A 21948-nucleotide genomic window follows, 5' to 3' on the forward strand; every position below is an offset into this window, starting at 1 on the left:
AGGAAACAATTTATAGCATTTTAAATTTATTTTCATCATTACAAATATTTTCACGACTTATAAAATATTAATTTTTTTTAAATACGAATTAATGAATAATTTGTAAAATGACAAATTAATGAATGACACATATGTAGTATAACAAATAATATTTTAGTGCATGACAAATTAAATGACGAAAAATGACTAATTTTTAATTCACAATCCATCATCAATTTGTCTTGCACTAAAATGGTTAATAAATTACAAATTGATAATGGCTACTTAGTGGCTAAGTAAATGGCTACTTTTTGAGCTTTTTTGTTGCAATTTTAATATAAAATTGGAACGATTTAGCCCATATTTATTGGTCGAGCTGTGAGTTTTAAAATAGTGGACGTGACGTAGGCCTAGTCGAGTCCAGTTTAATATTCATAGCGAGACCAATAAATAGTGGGCGTAACGGTATCCAATTTTATCATTATTATGTTTTGGATCCAATATTTTCACACACTTGGACTCGGCAAAACATAGTGCGCAAAATTGGTTGATGTGCCCCCCCCCCCTGAAATTCATTAACCCCCAATGCCAATACGGTATTTTGCCAACCTCCCCGAAAAAATCCTGACGCCTCCACTGCACCCTCTGTCTCTCCCTTACTCTCATTGTATTTTCAATGTCACAAGGAACCATCAAGGTAGACATTCCAATAGCTGGGTATCCTCGAGTTTACAAGCACAATTTACGAATCAAGGTAGACTTTCCAATCTCTGGGTGTCCTCTCGAGCTCGCAAGAACAAAATATTGTACATGTGATTATTTGATTTATGAGGGCGCCGTGTTTCATCCAATCTGTTTGCAGCCGAGAGACTTCAGACATATAGTCGTATTACTTTTTCTTGCAATAATACAATTAGGTAAAATAAATAAAAACCTAAATAAATAAACCAATTTTGCAATGTATATAATATAGGCTATGTTGAAATTACAACTCAATAGTTGAAAATTAAATTGATAGTCAATTATTTTGAACTCAATTGTTAAAGTCCGGTTTCATTTTGTTTTCTCCGAATCCGGTTTTGTATCTTTGGTGTTTATGCAAATAATTCTCTACCAAGCGTGAAACATGTGAATAAGCTTGAATAGTTATGGGTCCACCGGGTCAACTCTTTAATAAATAAAATGCTATAGAACTAGTGCCATGCTAGTGCTATAGAACTCCACGCACACTCGAAGGCTGAATGTGTTGTGAATGAAAACGTTGGGTAAGCCGCAGCAAATTTATATGTTACAACATACAAGTGACATTATAAACACATTGGTAAGTTGCTGTCAACTTTTAAAGAATCGTAAGTTTAGTCGGCGTCAAATATGTTAGCTTATATTGGAGAATATCTGTAACTTCATCAAACCGTTCCGTTGCTTATGAGCTCTTATGCAGACGTTTTTATTGACTTACAACTTGAGCATGCTTCACATATATCACACTTGGTATATGGACCTACGTGGTATAGGCTACATGGTAGCCAAGTATTATATTGCAGCCCATCACACTATACGTATAATGATGCTATAAATATAACGCAGGCTAAAGCTTATCTAGCATCCAGAGTAGCATCTCAGCATAAACACCAAAGGGTTACCTGAATAGCTTGTGTTCAATACCTTCACAAATCAGTTTACAACTAATGTCATTTTGGCAGAATTTTGTTCACTATGTTTATGTACTTTTTAATCATAATTTTAGGTAGAGAAGTGACATGACATAAGCCGTATAGGCCTATTGATTGAGAGCATATATAGCACCTATGCAATAACAATTTCGAGCATTCGTGGAATAAAACTAATACGTCGATCTCATTTGAATAACAATTGCTCCCATATGTCACTTTCTTATTTTAATTATTAGCGATTTTATATTTAATTTTTTTGTTGAAAATGACATATATCCCGATTCCAATCATTTTGATACAATCTGATACAGTTTGTAACTTCGCAACGTTCGTAGGCCTATAATTTCCCACCGATAATACCGTGTTAAAATAATGCAACCCGGAATTTATTTGCCCCCGGAAGCTGGTACGCCCCTGCTCTATATGTTTAAACTGAAAGAACCCGAGTTTCTTTAAAGGGTTCTTTAACCCTTTATAGCACAATTTTTGGCCTTTATAGAAGTTATAGAGCCTTTTCGGTTGGTTTCAGAACCGTTGGGGTTATTTCTTCAGGACAGATTTTAGGACCTCTTTGTATAAGGGGTTACTACACCCCTCGATAAATTTATGTCTAGTTTTGCATTTTTCTCAAAAACTAACAACACAGTAGTAATAAAAGTTATGTATATTATAGGGGCAAGGAATCCAATTCTAAACTGGAATTTCAGTGAAGACAAGCGGTTCGTTATTTATGATAAGAAATAAGGTACCGCTTGGATGTACCTCATTTCCTATACTGAACCGCTTGTCTTGAGTCACTGAAATTTCAGTGTAGGCCTATATAGTAATTGGATTCCTTGCCCCAATAATATACATAACTTTTGTTACCAGTGTGTTTTGAGAAAAATGCAAAAATAGTCACAAAGTTACCACAGGGGTGTAGTACACCATTAAGTAGACTGTATAGAGTGTAGTGCTCATGCAATTACGCGGAACTCGCAAATTTCAATGCCCGAATCTACTGAAATTTTGGAATCAAGTTTTTTCCGGGATATCTATTGACCCATACAACCATACCATAAAAGGAAGCTGTTAAAATCACGAAATACCTCTTTAAGTTAACTTAACCGATCTTGTGTAATGTTCTTTACCATCGTGTTGCCTATGGCAACGTTAGTAAACTCAGTTGAAACATATTTGAAACGAATGATAGCATTCGCTACCAATATTCAATCGCGAAATGGTTACATTTTCAGTGTGGGTGTGTGTGTGTGTCTGTGGGGGGGGGGGGTCCCAGTCCGAACCCCCTCCCGAAGTTCACTTCCCCCATGCCCCCCACCCCACCCCAAATAAAATAAAAAATCCTGGCCATTGTACTTTTTTCGTCAACAAACATGCGTTACTGATAAAAATGACTTGCAACATATTGAAACAAATACTTGCTGTTAAGTATTCGACATCGAATAATAATTGGCACTTGAATTTGAAAATTCAACTTATAAATGCATGTCCCATATCTGTATTGACTTTATTTGTTCTTTTCGCTCAATCTCTACAGGTCAAAGGAAGGAATTTACTATAATATTGGCAATGGAGGAACAAATGCAATGCAAAGCAGATGTATCTAAAGTAATGCGACAGTTCTTACTGACAAGTTCGAGCTTATTAAGCGAAGAAGATATTGGGGTTAAACAATTTAAAAGACGATCAGTAGATGAAGCTGATAATGGGGATCTCGAGGTTGATGCTGGTAAGAGGAGGATTTGTGTATTTTACACGCGGTACGGTATTCGACGTAACCATTTTTGAAATGGCGTAACCGGCCAACTCTCTCCTAAAAAAATGTGCCACCAACCCAAACCTTAACCAAACACCGTAAAACCTCGTCTACAAGTATATAGAGTAATTTTGATGAAAGCTAAATTAATCCAGGCGCCATCTATCGTCAAAATTATAACATTGTGAAGTTTGAGCAAATGAATTACCGATACAAGCATATATACAAACAAGTGTTATTGTAAGACCAATCTTTTGCATTTACATATTTACGGTTGTTTCGTATTAATTATAATATTTCATCAAAAACACTCTATATGCTTGTAAACGAGGTTTTACGGTATGATATTTTTGGAAATGTGCCACCTTCTATATCCAAATATCATGATATATTTCCTAATTATTTTCAAACATAAAACTTTTTAATAATGCATGTAGAGTTAAATATCATACAGCCAACAATTCACCGTTGAATCCCGGATTTGTTTATTCCATTCCATGCAGACGACGATGGCCCGGACGAACAAGATGTGCAAGCCCAGAATGTTGCTAAACGTCTTGCAGAAATCGGCGATGACATCCAGAAAAAATACGATAAACGGGACAATAGCCTCCCTTCTTTGAACAAATTTATCACTTCATGTATAAAACAAAATACCTACGCTGCATTTAGTGAAGGTGTAACAGAACTATGCAAACAAAGTACCGATGTGCTCAATTCTGATACCAAGACTGTGGCTTTTGTGATGTTCTTGGTGAAAAAATTAGCTGAAGCGTCTAAAGAAGCGGGAGCTGAATTACCGAGCATAAGAAAGAATATCATCCTTGGAGAAATGTATGTCAAGAAAACATTTGGAGAATTAATTGGAATTAATGAGGAAACGACGGTAAGTTTACCCATAGAAGATGTAAGGAAGGTTCACCGTATTGTTGAAGAATCCAAAGATTCGTAAATAAAATGCCGTTGTGGTTTGAAAGAACGCATGCCTTCGATATACATGCTTAATTAGGTCACGTGTCACAGGGAAAATTGCCCATATAGTTGACCAAATTTACCAAAAAACTACTGACATTTCACAATTTTTATAATGTTACGCAAAATGCATAAAGCTGCTAGTGCCTATACATTGCCGTGTCCATTTTTATCGACTTTAAGAAAATGTTAAGGATACGATACATGATTTACCGACAAGTGACTCATTTCGGAATGCGATCATGAATTTTGAAGAAAAAACAAAATTTCCACAGGCTTCGTTGGGATTCGAACCAGCGATTCGGAACTTCCTTTGATTACGCGTCTAGCGCTTTACCGCTCGTCCACGGTGGCAGATGAGTGGAGGAGTGTTATGATAAATGATAAATCTCATAATGCCATCTTTAGCCTTTTGTTTACTAAAAAAGACGCGTTTTGTAAAGATAGATTAGCCGTTTTATGCATAAAGAGCACGAACGTTTGGAAAATGTTTCAAACAAATAATAAAGACACTGATGTGATGATGAAATTGCGTAAGTCGGGAAATATCTGCGTCGCAATGTTTTGTTTTGGTTTTAGGAATGTGACCTTAAAATTTACGACTTCATGACATTATCATTCGAAATCAACAAAAGATATTTAAACAGTATATGGTCTCAATCTTTCTCTAGAATGTTTTGTACATGTATGTGAAATAGCTTCAACAATGGTTCGCTGCATAATGGTAAAAACAGCCTTGACCTAAAAAAGGGCGAGAGGTACCATATTTACCGATTCAGGCTAAATTTAAAATTGATATAAAACGTTTGTTTTTTGATCGATTACAAAAATTAATTTTTGTCATATAAAGAAATTGTGTCTGGCGTGAATTACACTACAGTTTTTTATTCTTAGGGCTCTTTACCTTCTTCAAATATTTTTTTAAATGATAGAGTGGATCCCCTGGCCCTCTATAATTACGCACAAAAGATCGAGTCCCCTTAAGTAACTTTTTGAAACTTTGAGTAACTTTATGCAATTTTGAGAAACTGTAAGCAACTTTGTGAAATTGAGTAACTTTACGCAGTTTTGAGAAAGTTTATATGCAACTTTATGAAACTTAAGCTTTATGATATTTTGGGCACTTCCGCTGTGACACGGGGCCTTCAATAAGACTATACCGGTACACTATTATAGCCCATATAATTTTACATAATCATATCAACACTATAAATATCTATAAAAGAAAACAATGCTATTTTGGTTGCTTTACATCAGACCAAAATGATAAGACGTTTTCTTTGTTAATTTCTTCAATAAATTCGTTTCATTCATGATTAATAAATTTCTTATTCGTACTCTTTCTTTTTTGTTATTTCTATTATAGGTAAACCCATCATCCAATCAGCATTCAAGAGAAACTGAAGTTAATTGAGTATAAAGATGACATAAATCCAAAGTAAACAAAGTATTCCAACCAGAATGATCAAGACTGAATTAAAAAATTCAGAATTATTGAACTAACTCTCCGTGCAGTTAAAAGTTGTAGTACTCGAAATTGAACAAATACTAAGTCTTCCAATTATGCCGATGTGGACTGAATAGAAGAACTCAGGCAGGCAGCCATAATCAGAATCTGAAAGACTGGCGAAGAAATGCATCTGCTGCTAATTCAATGATCTATGTATTCAAATACACAAAGGAATATGGACGTAGAGAAGGGAAAGTCTATACCTTGATGTATGGGTTCCATGTATTCAAACATGTTAAACATCTTAAAAGAATACAGAACATGATCCAATAGACTGGAAAGTCTACCTTGCTGACCTCCTTAATGTATAAAAGAAAAAAGATCCCTCGGAGACTTCTATTACGCTGTTCTGAAAGTGAACACCCCGCGACTGGAAAGTCTACCTTGATTGTATCCTTGTATATTCAATGAAAAAGAACACCCCGCGACTGGAAAGTCTACGTTGGCGGTCTTCTTGTATATTCAATGAAAAAGAACATCCCACGACTGGAAAGTCTACGTTGATGGTCTCCTTGTATATTCAAGGAAAAAGAACACCCCGCGACTGGAAAGTCTACATTGATGGTCTTCTTGTATATTCAATGAAAAAGAACATCCCACGACTGGAAAGTCTACGTTGATGGTGTCCTTGTATATTCAAGGAAATATAACCCCGCGACTGGAAAGTCTACCTTGATTGTCTTCTTGTATATTGAAGGAAAAAGAACACCCCGCGACTGGAAAGTCTACATTGATGGTCTTCTTGTATATTCAAGGAAAAAGAACACCCCGCGACTGGAAAGTCTACCTTGATGGTCTCATTGTATATACAAAGACAAAGAACATCCCGCGACTGGAAAGTCTACGGTGATGGTTTACGGTTATTATGATATTTTTGGAAATGTGCCACCTTCTATATCTAAATATCATGATATATTTTGCTAATCCTTTTCAAACATAAAATTGATAATGCACGTGAGTTCAGTATCATACATCAACAATTCACCGTTGAATCCCAGATTCTTTGTTTATTCCATTCCAGACGATGATGGATCTGACGAACAAGATGTGCAAGTCCAGAATGTTGCTAAACGTCTCGCAGAAATCGGCGATGACATCCAGAAAAAATACGATAAACAGGACAATAGCCTCCCTTCTTTGAACAAATTTATCACTTCTTGTATAAAACAAAATACCTACTCTGCATTTAGTGAAGGTGTTACAGAACTATGCAAACAAAATACCGATGTGCTCAACAAAGAACATCCCGCGACTGGAAAATCTACGGTGATGGTCTCCTTATATTCAATGAAAAAGAACATCCCGCGACTGGAAAGTCTACGTTGATGATCTCCATGTATATTCAAGGACAAAGAACACCCCGACTGGAAAGTGTACCTTGATGGTCTCCTTGTATATTCAAGAAAAAAGAACACCCCGCGACTGGAAAGTCTACATTAATGGTCTTCTTGTATATTCAAGGAGCAAGAACACCCCGAGACTGGAAAGTCTAACTTGATGGTCTCCTTGTATTGTTCAAGGGAAAAGAACACCCAGCGACTGGAAAGTCTACCTTAATGGTCTCCTTGTATATTCAAGGAAAAGGAACACCCCGCGACTGGAAAGTCTACGTTGATGGTCTCCTTGTATATTCAAGGAAAAGGAACACCCCGCGACTGGAAAGTCTACGTTGATGGTTTCCTTGTATATTCAAGGAAAAGGAACACCCCGCGACTGGAAAGTCTACGGTGATGGTTTCCTTGTATATTCAAGGAAAAAGAACATCCCGCGACTGGAAAGTCTACGTTGATGGTTTCCTTGTATATTCAAGGAAATATAACCCCGAGACTGGAAAGTCTACCTTGGTTGTCTCCTTGTATATTGAAGGGGAAAAGAACACCCCGCGACTGGAAAGTCTATGTTGATGCATCTCCTTGTATTCAAGGAAAAGGAACACTCCGCGACATGGAAAGTCTACGTTGATGTTCTCCTTGTATATTCAAGGAAAATGAACACCCCGCGACTGGAAAGTCTACGTTGATTGTCATCTTGTATATAATTCAAAGAAAAAAGAACACTCCGCAACTGGAAAGTCTATACGTTAATGGTCTCCTTGTATATTCAAGGAAAATGAACACCCCGCGACTGGAATGGAAAGTCTGCATTGATGGCCTTCTTGTATATTCAAGAAAAAAGAACACCCCGCGACTGGAAAGTCTACCTTGATTGTCATCTTGTATATAATTCAAAGAAAAAAGAACACCCCGCGACTGGAAAGTCTACGTTGCCGGTCTCCTTGTATATTCAAGGACAAAGAACATCCCGCGACTGGAAAGTCTACGTTGATGGTCTCCTTGTATATTCAAAGAAAAGGAACACCCCGCGACTGGAAAGTCAACCTTAATGGTCTCCTTGTATATTCAAAGAAAAGGAACACCCTGCGACTGGAAAGTCTACCTTAATGGTCTCCTTGTATATTCAAGGAAAAAAGAACACCCCGAGACTGGAAAGTCTACGTTGATGGTCTCCTTGTATATTCAAAGAAAATGAACACCCCGCGACTGGAAAGTCTATACATTGATTGTCTCCGTACATTTAAAATGAGATTGAACACTCTGAGCTTGACTATCTATTTTTCTTATAAAGGTCATGCAAGTTTTGTATGAAAACACACGGCAATAAAATTGTTAAAATATTGTCCATATGTTATTGTAAAATTTGTTTGCAAACATTTTTGCCAAATATTTTTTCAACACTTAAATAACATTGTTATATTTTCAAAAATGTTTTTGATGTTATGAAAAAGTAATAAATAAATAAGTAAATAAATAAATAATTTAATTAATAAATAAAAACTCATAGTAACTGTTGCCTTTCCACGGGTCTATACTTTGAAATTTGTATTTATTATTTATTTATTTATTTATTTATTTATTTATTTATTTATTTATTTATTTATTTATTTATTTATTTATTTAAATTTTACACTATTTTGTCCCATGATAGGGGTGAATTTTGGTTTTCTTTTCCTTTGCCCTTCAGATTTCCATTTCATTTTTTGTCAGAGGGGCACCTTTTTCTTTCATTTTTTTGGTCAGTGCTCCGAGTGTTCTCTTCATCCATTCAGATTTTTATATATCGAACGAAAGCTAACACTTCCCGCTAAAAACTTATTTTTTTCATTTCGTCAACAGATGACGCAATATGTTTAAAGCAAGGCGAATGTGGTAAATCTCTAAATGTACACCGAATGGAAAGAATGGCAAAAAGAATGAAAGAGTGAAATGGAGGACAAACCTTTAAGTGCAAACATTTCACTCTAAAAGGATTGAAAAAAGTAGTCTGTATACTCTCAAAAGAATGAATAGGCCTAGGCCTATTGCCTAAAGAAAACTTTCTTTGTTTCTCAAAAACGGTTGTCCTTCGTTCAACTCCTTAAAAGAGTAAATATTCACTCTTTTACATTTAGAGTATTCACGCACAATTTTTGACCAAAATGCCGGTTTTAAAAGTCAAAACCCCGAGTGATCCTTACAATATTTTTCAAATTTTATGTCATTAAATATGATGAAAGAGCACGCTTATATTGTCCATATAGGCCCTACTAGATTCATTTCAATGAAAAATGGTCAATTCTCTTTAAATTGCGAAAAGTTATAGGCCTACTATTTTCGTCTGGTTTGTCACACGGTTGTTGTAAATTCAACATGTTCAATGAACAACGACGTAAAGAGCGTTTACAATTGATTGATATGAACATTTTTAGGCTTTTTTTGGTACTATTTAGCCCATTTTCGTCCAAGTTTCCCCCTTTAAAGTTGCCCCCCATATCAAGGGTTCATATTTATTGAATGATTTAAAGTTAAAGTACTGATCAAACACCCTTATTATCTGCTATACATATAGGGCCTATGCCCTACACTTCCTTCAACATTTCCAGGCTATTTTGTATTTTTGGCCCGAGATTTTTGGCTTCAGAATAAATGTTGCTAAAGTTTTTACACCCCTCTACGTGCCAAAAAACCCTTAAAACACTTTTTGACGCCCCCCCGCCCCGGTTCATACATCCAAAACTTTTTTTAACCCCTAGCTATGTTCAGGACACTCCCTAAGGGACCGTTCACAAACACTTGTTGGAGGGGGTCTGATGCAAAAAAGGGCCCTTAAAATTTTTGACCCTCCTAAAGAGGGGGGGGGGGCTAAAAAATTACCACAAATTTTCCTGGGAAAATTGAGTTTATAGGCCTATGCTTTTCTATGGGGTTGACCCATATTTTTCATAATAGGCCTAAGTGATAAAGCGATATATTTTTTTGCATCAGGCCCCCCTAACAAGTATTTGTGAACGGTCCCTAATCATAGCATCTTTATTGATTGACAAAAAAGGGATGCCACACAAAAAAGGCCCTATTCATCTCATTTTTTTTTTTCAAAACAACTGCACAAAACAAACATGTTTGTGTGGATAGAAAACTTTTATTCCCTGGCTTTTAATGTTATGGCCTTATAAAACTAAATGTTTTGGTTCTCGTCCAGAGGATTTTCATGAATTGAGGAAAGGAGGCTGAGGGATTGGCTAGAATACTTTGGATAAACTAGAGTACAAAAAGTCTTGGAAGTGATCCATGTTCTCTTGTATAAAGTTCTATTTATAGTCTAAAAAAATTGAAAAATCTATTAAAAAAAATAGAAATCTGACAAATCCCAGAAATTGAGGAGGGAGGGGACGAGAACCCCGCCCCGCAAGAACCAAAACATTGATTTTATACGAAAGTTTCCTGCTCTCAAAAAAACAAACAAAACACAGATTTATGGAAGACAGCATCCTGACTTGAGACCAGATATATAATTATTTTTTATTCGAAATCCTGCTATTAAACTAAAGTCGACCTTGAAAATATTCACCTTTGTTTATTTGATTGTTGTATGACCTTTGTACCGCATGACACGCATTAGTGGGCAGACTGTGGTGCAGTGAGTTCATTCGTAAGTCAAATTACACCACGTTATGAAATACATGTGAAATCAGAAAGCCAAGTTTGAAGAGGAACTACGCCACTTTATGAAAGGTATGTTGATATATTTATTCTAGTAGTCTGCAGCGTAAGTTCAAGTGTTGAAATCTCGCTTAAATAGTCTCCAAAGAGATTTTACTTCCCATAACAGTGCTTTAAAATGCGCTAAAAGTATAAGCTTACAGTTTTACACACGAATATATGCAGTGCACATGACATAGCTACACATTTGGCCATAGTCATGATCGTATGATATTGAACTGATATTGATATAGGATAATAGGGCCTATGTATTAAGCTCAATAAAAGTCTGTGCATTATAAATATCATGAATAATAATTGCACCTTACACACAATTTTGACAGAATTGTACAAAACCATTCATTTTAGGATCAATGTTGATGATATGACATGACACACATATGACACAGGCAGCGTCACATCACGCAGCGTACTGCATCCTGTTTATGGGATTTCATAACTGCATGTTCAAAAAATTAAAGATAGCCTAGGCCTGAATGATATTAAAATTAAATAATGATGTCATGATCATGTCAACTATTTATAGATAAATCATTATTATGATCATGATGTCAGATGGTAAAATAATATTATTGGCCTCATAAAATTAAAAATGTGTTTCATGCTATCACCATCTTTTTGGAAAAGTGAGGAGGGAGGCATGTGTTTTGTTGTTTTTGTTTTTGTTTTTGTTGTTGTTGTTGTTGTTCTTTTTGGAAAGGTGAGGAGGGAGGTATGTGTTTGTTGTTGTTGTTGTTGTGGCTGTTGTTGTTATTTTGTGGAAAAGTGAGGAGGGAGGTATGTGTTTTTTTGTTGTTGTTGTGGCTGTTGTTGTTGTTGTTGTTGTTGTGGCTGTTGTTGTTGTTGTTGTTGTTGTTGTTGTTGTTGTTGTTGTTGTTGTTGTTGTTGTTATTGTTAAATTGATTAAATACAACAGTTTTAACATAAAATTGACATAGCTGGCAGTTTTAAGCATCCTGCCAGGAAAATGACGAGGTCCTTTTTGTATTTAAGATTTTTAACCCAATAGAGTTCCACAAAACATTTGCAAGTGATTCATGCTGACTAATAAACTTGTTTATTAGCATTTAGCATTTCACAGTAAATATAAATTTCACTGCAAAAAAGATTTTAAAACTCATTACAATTTAATATGAAAATTTAAAAAGAAAAAAGAGGTGTTAAACAAATTACTATTATTATTATTATTATTATTATTATTATTGTTATTATTATTATTATTATTATTATTATTATTATTATTATTATTATTATTATTATATTTTATTTTAATGATAACAAATAAATTTAGGCCTACATAACATAAACATGTACACCCACACCCAGTCCCCAAGTAAAGATTTTGCATTTTGGCTTGATTGTCACAGCATACAAAAAACATCCAAAAATGCATATTTTTGGCCCTTAAATTTGACCAAATATTAAAACTTTCATTGCCAGTAAAAAGGATAATGATTTCGCCATGGTTCATTTGGCAAAACAGGTTAATAAATATTTTCCAAAATATATGTGCTGTATTGCATGGCACATGCATAAGTAACAATTTTGGTCACAAATGTACAACATTTTGGGAATATCTTAGAAGAGCAATTGACTGTATTTTTCCATAATTTTAAGTAATTATTTATTTATTTGTTGTCATGTTTAATTGTAACACTTTGGGTTGGTAAACTGTTCATTCTTTCTAATTATTTACATTCTATAACATATTATCATGCAAGCGTATCTACGTATAAGGTTCATTAAAGGCATCCATAAAAATAATTATTGGAAATCCCCACCTCTATTTGCATCATTTGCATACATGTACATTTTGAATTAAGTAACTCATTCCATAGACTCTATTGTTGGTATTATAAGGCCAAATAAAAAAATGAACATGTTTCACATCCCCTCCTGCTTCCCTTTTTTTGAGGTTTCTTCAATTATATCTTTTTTTAAATTAAGTCATAACTTTTCAAAAAATATGTCTAGGAAGTTGAGATGCTTTCTATAGCCTTTTCTAATACAAGAAACACTTTTGGAAGGTTTTGTTATCAGAGAGGGCCTACCACTCAACAAAATAAAAAAGCCCTTCTTTTTCCAGGCATTATTGTATAGGCCTATATGCAGTTTAAACAAGAATGACATGGGTTCTATCAACATGATATGAGATCTCATGGCTTGATAAAGTGTATCATTTCCTCCCTACGTGCATGATTTTTCTCCGGTGGGTGAAAATGCCCGAAAACTTTTGTTTTTAACTATTGGGCTGGCAAGACCTAGATGGAAATAAATGTGAATACTGACTTCCTTGACTCATCTCAATGTATTGATACTAAAAATACACTGCAGATTTTGTAGTTAATGGCTAAAACCGGAAAAATGTGGCCCCAGTCATCCCACTCCCATTTAGAGGTCTTTTCACGACGGAAAAACTCCACTATTGAAGGTATTTTCAGGGCAGAATTCTTGTCTGGACTTGTCTAATATATAGTTTATTTTACCAAATATTTTGTTGTTGTTGTTGACTGTTGTTATTGGTTATGATTAAAATTCTTTTTACTGAAAATTAACTGGGTGGTGTGTGAGGGTGGTAACGGAAGTTGCAACTTGCAAGAATATACTTAGTATATGATAGATGTACACATTCTAATCAGTCAATGTTCCAAGGCAATTTTGATAACAAGGTAGTCTTTCAATTACCAGGAACACCACGTTTTATACTCGACTCCAACATCCCTATCGGGCCATCAATGTTGCAATAATATCGATCGGTGTCGGGGGGGAGGTGAGGGTGTGAGGTGTAGAGTATATAGGAGTATGCATGGGTGAAGCTTGGTATAAGGCGTATATAGTGTGGACATGGTGTGTGGGTGTGTGGGGGTGTGTGTGTGTGTGTGTGGGGGTGTGTGTGTGTGTGGGGGGGGTTATGGAGTGAGTATGCAAGTACTATAATATATATGTGGATAACGATAATTGGACCACTTCGACGGTAGTATTCCGGGTCATTGTATCTAAAATTATCTGCAACCATGCATAGATTATCATTATTTATACAAATCGTCCTATTTTCAAAGAACTTACACAATGCATTTCAACAGAAATATGATTTAAAATACAAGTAGACATTTATAAATGGGTCAATAGGACTGCGATAACCGTGAACCTTTATCTATCAAAATTTCTTATCAGTTCAATTATGAAGAAGGGAAAACATATTCAAATAAAAACGACTTTAGTTCTTTGAAATTACACAACCGATGCTGTTTAAACATCGACCAATTTAAATATAGCCAGCTTCATAATTTATACGTGGACGAAAACGATGATGAGATCGAGGGGAATATAGGCCCTATAAAGGGAAAAAGTTGATATGTCGCACAACTCTATTCCGCATTAATTTTACTGTGTACGGGGCCATCGCCATGGGGTGCGACACCGTGACCCTTAGAAAATCAGTGGGACGATTTGAAAATCCCCCCGTGACTCCGGTACGTCCTGGACCCCACCGTGAGGGGGCCAAGGCGGCCCCAGTGGACCGAAGTGGTCTATAGCGACGGCCTTGATTGACGCAAAGAAGTGACAATACAGTAAATTCCTTCATACGCATTGGAATTCGGAGATGAATTTTAGATTTTTACATTTTTTTCTCGAAAATGTGCTATTCCAGAAAAGTTTGCACCCCAGCCTGGCCCGGCAGCCTGTGCACCGAAAATACAGACTTTTCGGAGCTCCATCCTATTCTGCCTTTGTGAAACATTTTTTCTCGACGTTTGTGAGTTTTAGCGTCAAAGAGGCACGGTGGCACGTCCCCCTCAATCGATTTGAAACCCCCGCCCTTCCTTTAGGATGATCCACGCTAGCCACTGATGAAGACAAAGGGTTTGGGCATTCCATGTTGTTGTTTGTTTGTTTTTTACTTCCGCAGACTTATGGTCTTGTTGACAAACAATCAATCCATGATTATTTTAGTCAGTTGAAGAATTCCCACCTGTTTGCCATTGACAACTTAAGAAATCCTCTGTACCCCTATTGAATTGCAGACTTTTATTTTCGTAGTCAATTGAAAAAAATCCAACATTTTATTTGGGTATTTTTAAGAATAAATTCTCGATATTAATACTCAATGGAATCCCAGACTTCATGCACAACAAAACGGCCCTTGAAATCCAGTTTTATCTTCTCCAAGTATAATATATGATTTATGCCCTTACATATGGAGGCACCAAAGGTTTCAGGAATATCCCAATATACATGATATTTTATAGGCCTATATAATATACCCTCATACGTAGCTCACGTAGCTGCAATTCCCCCATTTTGAAGTATAATAACACTACATTGCACGTTGTTTGTATCAGTGGCGTAGCCAGGAATTTGGAACCGAGGGGGCACAACTTGAAAATGTACCTACGGAAATATTTTTTACCGACGGAAGTTGTGATTTGTTGACCCAAATATTTTTTTTTTTTTTGTTTGTAAAAGTTAAGAGCAAAAGAAAAAAGAAAAAAAAAGGATAATAGGCGCTACTAACATCAAAACACATAATTTTTATGTATAATTCACAATTTTTCATCATTTTTGTACAATTCTACCATTTTTTCTGTCACCCTGGGTGAAAAATAGTCTTTTTTTCACCAACGCCTTCCGTCTACCGACGGCCAACCGGGGGGGGGGCACCGGCCCCTGTCTCCCCCACTGGCTACGCCACTGGTTTGTATCCATATTTCTCAATGCCAAATATATAGGCCCTACATCCGATTTCATGATATGCTGTGGTTTACACTCGCAGTCTCGCACTTACTCATTTGTATATTGATGATGCATTAACATATGCACGATGAGAAAGCAATATGTCATGAATTGTGTTTGTCGCATGACCGTTGATGCCTTTTGTTTATACTGAACTTTGCCCATTTATTTATGGATATTATTGCGTGATTAAATTTAACATAGGGGCCTACATGTTGAATGAAATTGACAGGTTGTACATCTAGACGTTATTTGTTAAAATTGTTTAGTCCAATTTCTGGATAGTGGAATGCTTAGGTGTAATCGGTTTTTTCTTTCAGAATAACCATTTTTAATCAATTTGTGCAATCACTAATTTCAGAATGCCGATATCACGGAAAATAAATTTAACCCTATTTAGTCAATTGATGTGTAATACAGATATTCATTTGCCCTCAACTCAAAGCCAGATCGTTAAACATGTTAAATGAATATTTTTGTTACCGAAGTTCACGATATTATTTTGTCAACTTCATTATTTATGGCAAGCCAATATGTATGTAGGCTACTATAACTCAAATATAGATAAAGGAAGGAAGTAAATAGAACTTCAGACACTCCAATATACCAAATTGGCAAAGGAAATAAGGAATCAATGTCTGCTGTGTTGTGTGATTTTTAAACTTTAAGGTTAACTTGTTAAATAATTATGTAGGCTTATCTGACTCCTGTATGTAGAGATTGTTCTAGTAGAATAGTCATATTTAATTCTATTGCTTACGTCAGGACTTAGGTGGTAAGTTTGTCTGGTAGTACGCGAGACCATTGTGTTACAAGACAATGGGTGTCTGATAATTCGTCATCATTCATTGCACTCTCGTGTAAACATACAAATTGTGCAACATAAATAATTGTAATAGTATTGATTTTTTAATTTTTTAAATATTTATTATTATTATTATTATTATTTTTAGTGTTATTATTATTAGTAGTAGTATTATAATAATTATTATTATTATTGATGTTGTTGTTGTTGTTGTTGTTGTTGTGGTGGTGGTGGTTGTTGTTGTTGTTGTTGTTGTTACTAGTATTATTTAGTATTATTGTTTTTCATTTAAGGGTATGTAATGTGTTCATTGTTGCATGTAGGCCTATCTTTGACACCCACGAACAACGTTAGACTGACGTTCTTAATTATTATAACCATACATGTAGGCCTACCATATATGGAATTTATATCGTTGATGGGTTTTTTATTTTTCCAAATCTCGTGAAAGTGAATTATCATTGGAATAAATAGGCGGGAAATTTTGACCCAGGGATTTCCAATTGATGATTGCTGCGTCACATCCCAGTATGGGCTAAAGGATATAAATGTGGGTTGATGGGTTGCAAACAAACAGTTGTTCAAAGTACGTGTATGTGTACACATAAAGTTGCTCTTTACTTGAATCATAAAAGCACAATGATTTGCCGACACGGAATTAGCATTTATGATTAATATTATTGGTTTTGTTATTTGTAGGTGATATACTTTTTAAACAGCAGTACTTGAAGGAAAGCAGACTGGATACTTATAAATTGTGAAACATTTGAATACAAAGAGATAGTACAGAATTATAACTTGGATTTGATGAAGCTGAGGTGCTGGTGCTAACTAAAACCATGTCGTCTTCACTTGAAAGTCAAGAATCCTACGAGGATGTTGTAAGTGACACACCAACTTGTAAAAACCACCGAAATGGATCTGATAGTCCAACTTCATCACCACCTAAAAGGCAAAAGAGAAAACAAAAACGACTGTGCAAAGAGACTGTAAAACAGGACACTGCTCAAGTGATGCGATCTTATTTGCTACGATGTAACAGTTTAACTGAAGAGGAGCTAGAAGAGGATCTGGAAGTAGATGCAGATGATGAAAGTGCTGGTAAGTATATTCTATCTTATGGCCTACAAACTTTAAAACAGACTTACAGACATACACTGACAAATAAATAAATTGACAGAACAGACAGATGTCAAAGCAACACGTGCATGCATACCCAGACGTCCTCACATTCATTCATACTAGGGGTAAATCCCGGGGGATGGGGGATACATTTTTGCAAGGGTTGGTCCATACAATCGTCCCCCAATGTGGACGTCGAGTCGCCTATATGTGTGTTTCTGACCAAATTACCCTCATATGTGGCCATTTTAGCCCCAAAGGTGCAAATTTTGCACGATTCATGCTAATTTATTCCACTTTTCCACCACATTTAATCACTTTAGCTTCAATATGTCAAAATTTTGGACGCATTTGTACCATTAAATTATTCCGTCGCCAAAATGTGCTTGATTCACTATACTTGCAGAAATGTTTCCAACCCCATCCCCAATGTCACAAAGAAATCTACGCCACTGCATTCATTGCACAAATTCAATGGCAACGTTAACTTTCCACGCGCAGTCATGCCGCAGTGTTAAAAGTATTTTCCTATTGATTTGTTCATATAGGCCTATCCGGTTTTATCCTCTTATTTTTTTGATGGACTGAATATCGATATTTATATAATGATTATAAATTTTGTTTAACATTTGTTTTTAACTTTTCTCACTATTCTTCCTTCCGAATGCCCTTTTTTAGACGAATCGGAAAATCAGAGACAGAGAGCCGTCGTTGACCAGATAGCTAAGAGATTGCAACAAATGGGTGATGAATTTAACAAGAAGTACAAGAAAGGAGACACACTACAGACTCAAGAACTGAATGATCTGCTCTTATCACTAGTACAGGAGTATGCATATGATACTTTTAAAAGTACCTTAAGAAACTTTTGCAGCACACTATGTGGTGATGGTGATCCTGATGTAGACTCGCTAGCCTTTGTGTTCTACCTGACCCAAAGATTTATCGTAGCAGCTAAAGAAGCTGGCAGGAAAGTGGATGAAGTTGTGCATTTTGGACAGCGATACGTCAACGAGATCTACGGAGGGTGGATTGAAGAACAGGGAGGATGGGTAAGATATATAGGCCAGTTCTTGCGTGTTGCTTTAGACAATCCTGTTGTTTTGTCAAATGATCGAATCTGTGCTTCCTCATTCAGAAGAGAGGAATTTTATCACATGCACTTTTCCCCGATGAATCTGGCTGCCAGCGAACGACTGGAGTCGTCAGTTCTAAGTTTAATATATCGAATATGTGCAGTCACACTCACAAGTAGAATATCATAATTGTGGCGTTCAACACATCTATCTATTCTGAGTATTCTCTTAAAACAGTGTGGTCAAATAGACCCCGTAAGTAATGCACCTTACCCCTAAATTGTGGTCAGATTTTGACCTTTTGTGTTTAGATTTGACCACAATTTATGGGTAAGAAGTCTATAGGTGCATGTATCCTTCGTGTATAAAAGAGAATACCAAACAAATCCCAACTCTGACCCTAACCCTAATCCTACCCTAACCATTACCCTAACCCTAATTCCTAACCCTAATCCTATTAGTATTTCGTGCTCTCTTACACTAAGGATAAACCAAAGTCTAAGGCATATTATTAGACTATCCTTACGGGGGCCAATTTGACTACGCTGTTTTAAGAGAGTATACATGATTTATATCTTTGCCCAGACCAACCTTTGAATCAATAATGAAAGCACAAAATTGGAATTTTCTTGTGGATTCATGGAATGATATAATAACAATCCCATTTGGGGAAATTCCCGATCAGGTCCCTACCTGTTTGGTTTGTTTATTGATATGAATTCCTCATAGGTAGACTAGTAGCCGTATTACAGGAAATGTAAGTTTGCCCTACCTCTGTTTCAAACTTTGTTTGCACCCATGAGACGACCCATTAATATCGATAGTGCAAACCTGCAAAGTCAGGTTTTTTTGTGTGCCACTTATTGTTAGTTCAATAGTTTAACAACAATGTACTTTGCTTTCTTGCATTAGCAATATTATTCCATAATTTATAGGCATGAATACGTGATAAAATATAGTTGCCCTTATGATATTTTCAAACTCAAATATGCTTACTAACACCGACTAAGTGAAGTGGTTCTTATTTAATAGTTGAAGGTAAAGGGAAATCCCCTTTTGACGGACTATGTACTATTGTTTACATAATGTGATTTTTTCAACCGGAGTTACGTACGCATGTTGTTCTTTACTTTGCCCATAACGTGTCTTCCAATTTCTTAACTTCTGGGAGGTGTGAGTGTGATCTGTTTATGACCCAGCGTTACTTTTAGTGACCATTGGTCTAAGTAAAGCTCTTGGAGAAACCAGAAGAGCATTCTACAGCTCTTAATATCTATTTGAAAAGACACTATAATACTAACCCGACTACTCCAGCTGCGTTGTTAAGTGTTTTTGGAGTAACAATTAAATCATATATAAAAGCTCGCATAAGGTATTTATATTTCGTATTTTCTCATTATACAGGGTCAGGTGCTGGGAGACGGAACCGCCGTATGAGCTTAATAAGCAACGGAATCCAGTGTGTGATAACCACGGTGCCTTTGAATCGTCACCTTAACTCACCAATCGGACTGCCATCTTGAATATTTATATCTGGTTAACCACGGTGCCTTGGAATCGTCACCTTATACTCGCCAATCGGACTGCCAAGTTGGAATATTTATTTATCTATTGTGTGAAATGAGATACATTTTCCTAAAAAAATATGGACAGAGATAACCAGTTTATATGTTTTCTGTTGACAACACTATTATTATGTTGATAGTACATGTACTAGGTTTGGCATGACCCTTGGTACAACTGGATCGGGAAATGTGTTGCAAAATGCCCCGGCAAAATGCATGAGTTGCATGTTGTGAAATGCCTGAATGCTGCTTGACAGTCGAAGAAAGTATTTTGAAATAAGCTTTGTTAATAATTGAATTTGTACTTGGAAGATTAATGCGACTCCTTTTCCTGGAAACTTGAAAGATGCAAGAAGTGCTTACTGAAGTATAGAAGAGTTCTTTTATTACTTCAGATTCTGTTGCTTTTTTTTGTGGCTTCATGTAAATTTGTTGATAACACAATATTATAGTCATGCAATCATGTTCAATCTTTTTGTGTTTACAAATATGTCACAAATGTTGTTGTTTCTGCATGAAATTCGGATGCAACCTTACTGATATGAATTTTAATACTTATTTTTTATGAAAGAGTTGAGTACAAAGCAAGAACGATTTGTTCATCCTGGTTTTAAAAATGAAATATTTCATGTTCGAGAATGAAGAAGCGAATTGTATTTGTTTTTGAAACGCAATCATTTGAAAATCAAATGTGTGGTAATATGATATATAGTAAGAGTTGATTACTGTGTTCGAGGCATCATATCGTCACCCTACTACGATAATTGCCTAAGTCGGGTTTTTTTTGTTGTAATTTTGAGAACAAAGTACAAAATATGGTTCAAGGATGCATCAGTTACTTAATCACCCTAAGTCTGATTTTTCCCTTTAATTTGTCTCGTCATTTATTGTTCAAAGATTGGTGAATAATAATGTTTAAATGCATGATTGAACCACATTTTGTACTTAGTTCTCAAAATTACAAAAAATGACTTGGGCAAAGACTATATAGTTTTCCTGGAGTCCATTTACGTTGTTTTGATATTTCAAGATCTAGTGGGTCTTCTCTTTTCCTCAGCAATATAGATGGCAGTATGCTGATGATCTATACTTGAATTGCTGCTATAGCTAATTATGCAATATCTACAGACTATAACAATAAAAATTATACAATTGTAATTTCGCTTCTCACCAAATAAAAGAGATCATGGCATCAATGTTATATGCAGTGGAATCAGTGACATCTTGGCTAACAGAAAAACTTTACTTGCTTTATTTTCTAGTTCGGGCTCAAACGCTAATGCTAGATCGTGCAGAAAACGAGTTAGGCCACTTTTGGCAGACCTGTTAGCTGAACGCGTCTTGAAGATCTAAATATTACTTGATCTATTGTTCAAGGATGGTGTTATTTTCAACTTCAGTTTTATATTTTCTAATTTGGGTACTATACAAGGATCCCAGATGTCATAATTGTGATTGTATTTTTAGGCGAAATTATCAATTTCATGTATTTAAAAAGGATATGAAACATAATATATGCCTTTGAAAGAACTGATTTGACGAACTGCCTTTTTGTCTTTAGTCAGGGGACGCCGATATCCAATCATGTTCTCCATTTTGTTTCTAAATATATTATAATACGCCTATATTGGTTCGCTTCGTGAAACGAAGCGGATTGTTAAAGAGGTGCATTAGGTAGACTTCCGATATTTCATGTTAGACAATTTTATGTTCATGTTCA

The 21948-nt window shown here is 35.7% G+C and overlaps 2 protein-coding genes across 2 annotated transcripts; both read left to right on the top strand.

Moving 5' to 3' along the window:
• The first annotated feature begins 1163 nt into the window (after positions 1–1163).
• Positions 1164–6213, top strand: LOC140137782 (uncharacterized). Its single transcript, XM_072159548.1, has 4 exons — positions 1164–1300; positions 3190–3381; positions 3912–4294; positions 5747–6213. Exons 2-4 carry the CDS (start codon positions 3222–3224, stop codon positions 5792–5794), a joined length of 591 nt encoding a protein of 196 aa, XP_072015649.1. The 5' UTR covers positions 1164–1300; positions 3190–3221; the 3' UTR covers positions 5795–6213.
• A 4631-nt stretch (positions 6214–10844) lies between these two features.
• LOC140137783 (uncharacterized) lies at positions 10845–21448 on the top strand. Its single transcript, XM_072159549.1, has 4 exons — positions 10845–10938; positions 17165–17566; positions 18266–18639; positions 20068–21448. The coding sequence occupies exons 2-4, from the start codon at positions 17305–17307 to the stop codon at positions 20098–20100; spliced, it is 669 nt and encodes a 222-aa protein (XP_072015650.1). The 5' UTR covers positions 10845–10938; positions 17165–17304; the 3' UTR covers positions 20101–21448.
• The last annotated feature ends 500 nt before the right edge of the window (positions 21449–21948 follow it).

This window comes from Amphiura filiformis, chromosome 17 (assembly GCF_039555335.1).
Source record: "Amphiura filiformis chromosome 17, Afil_fr2py, whole genome shotgun sequence".
Lineage (NCBI taxonomy): Eukaryota > Metazoa > Echinodermata > Ophiuroidea > Amphilepidida > Amphiuridae > Amphiura > Amphiura filiformis.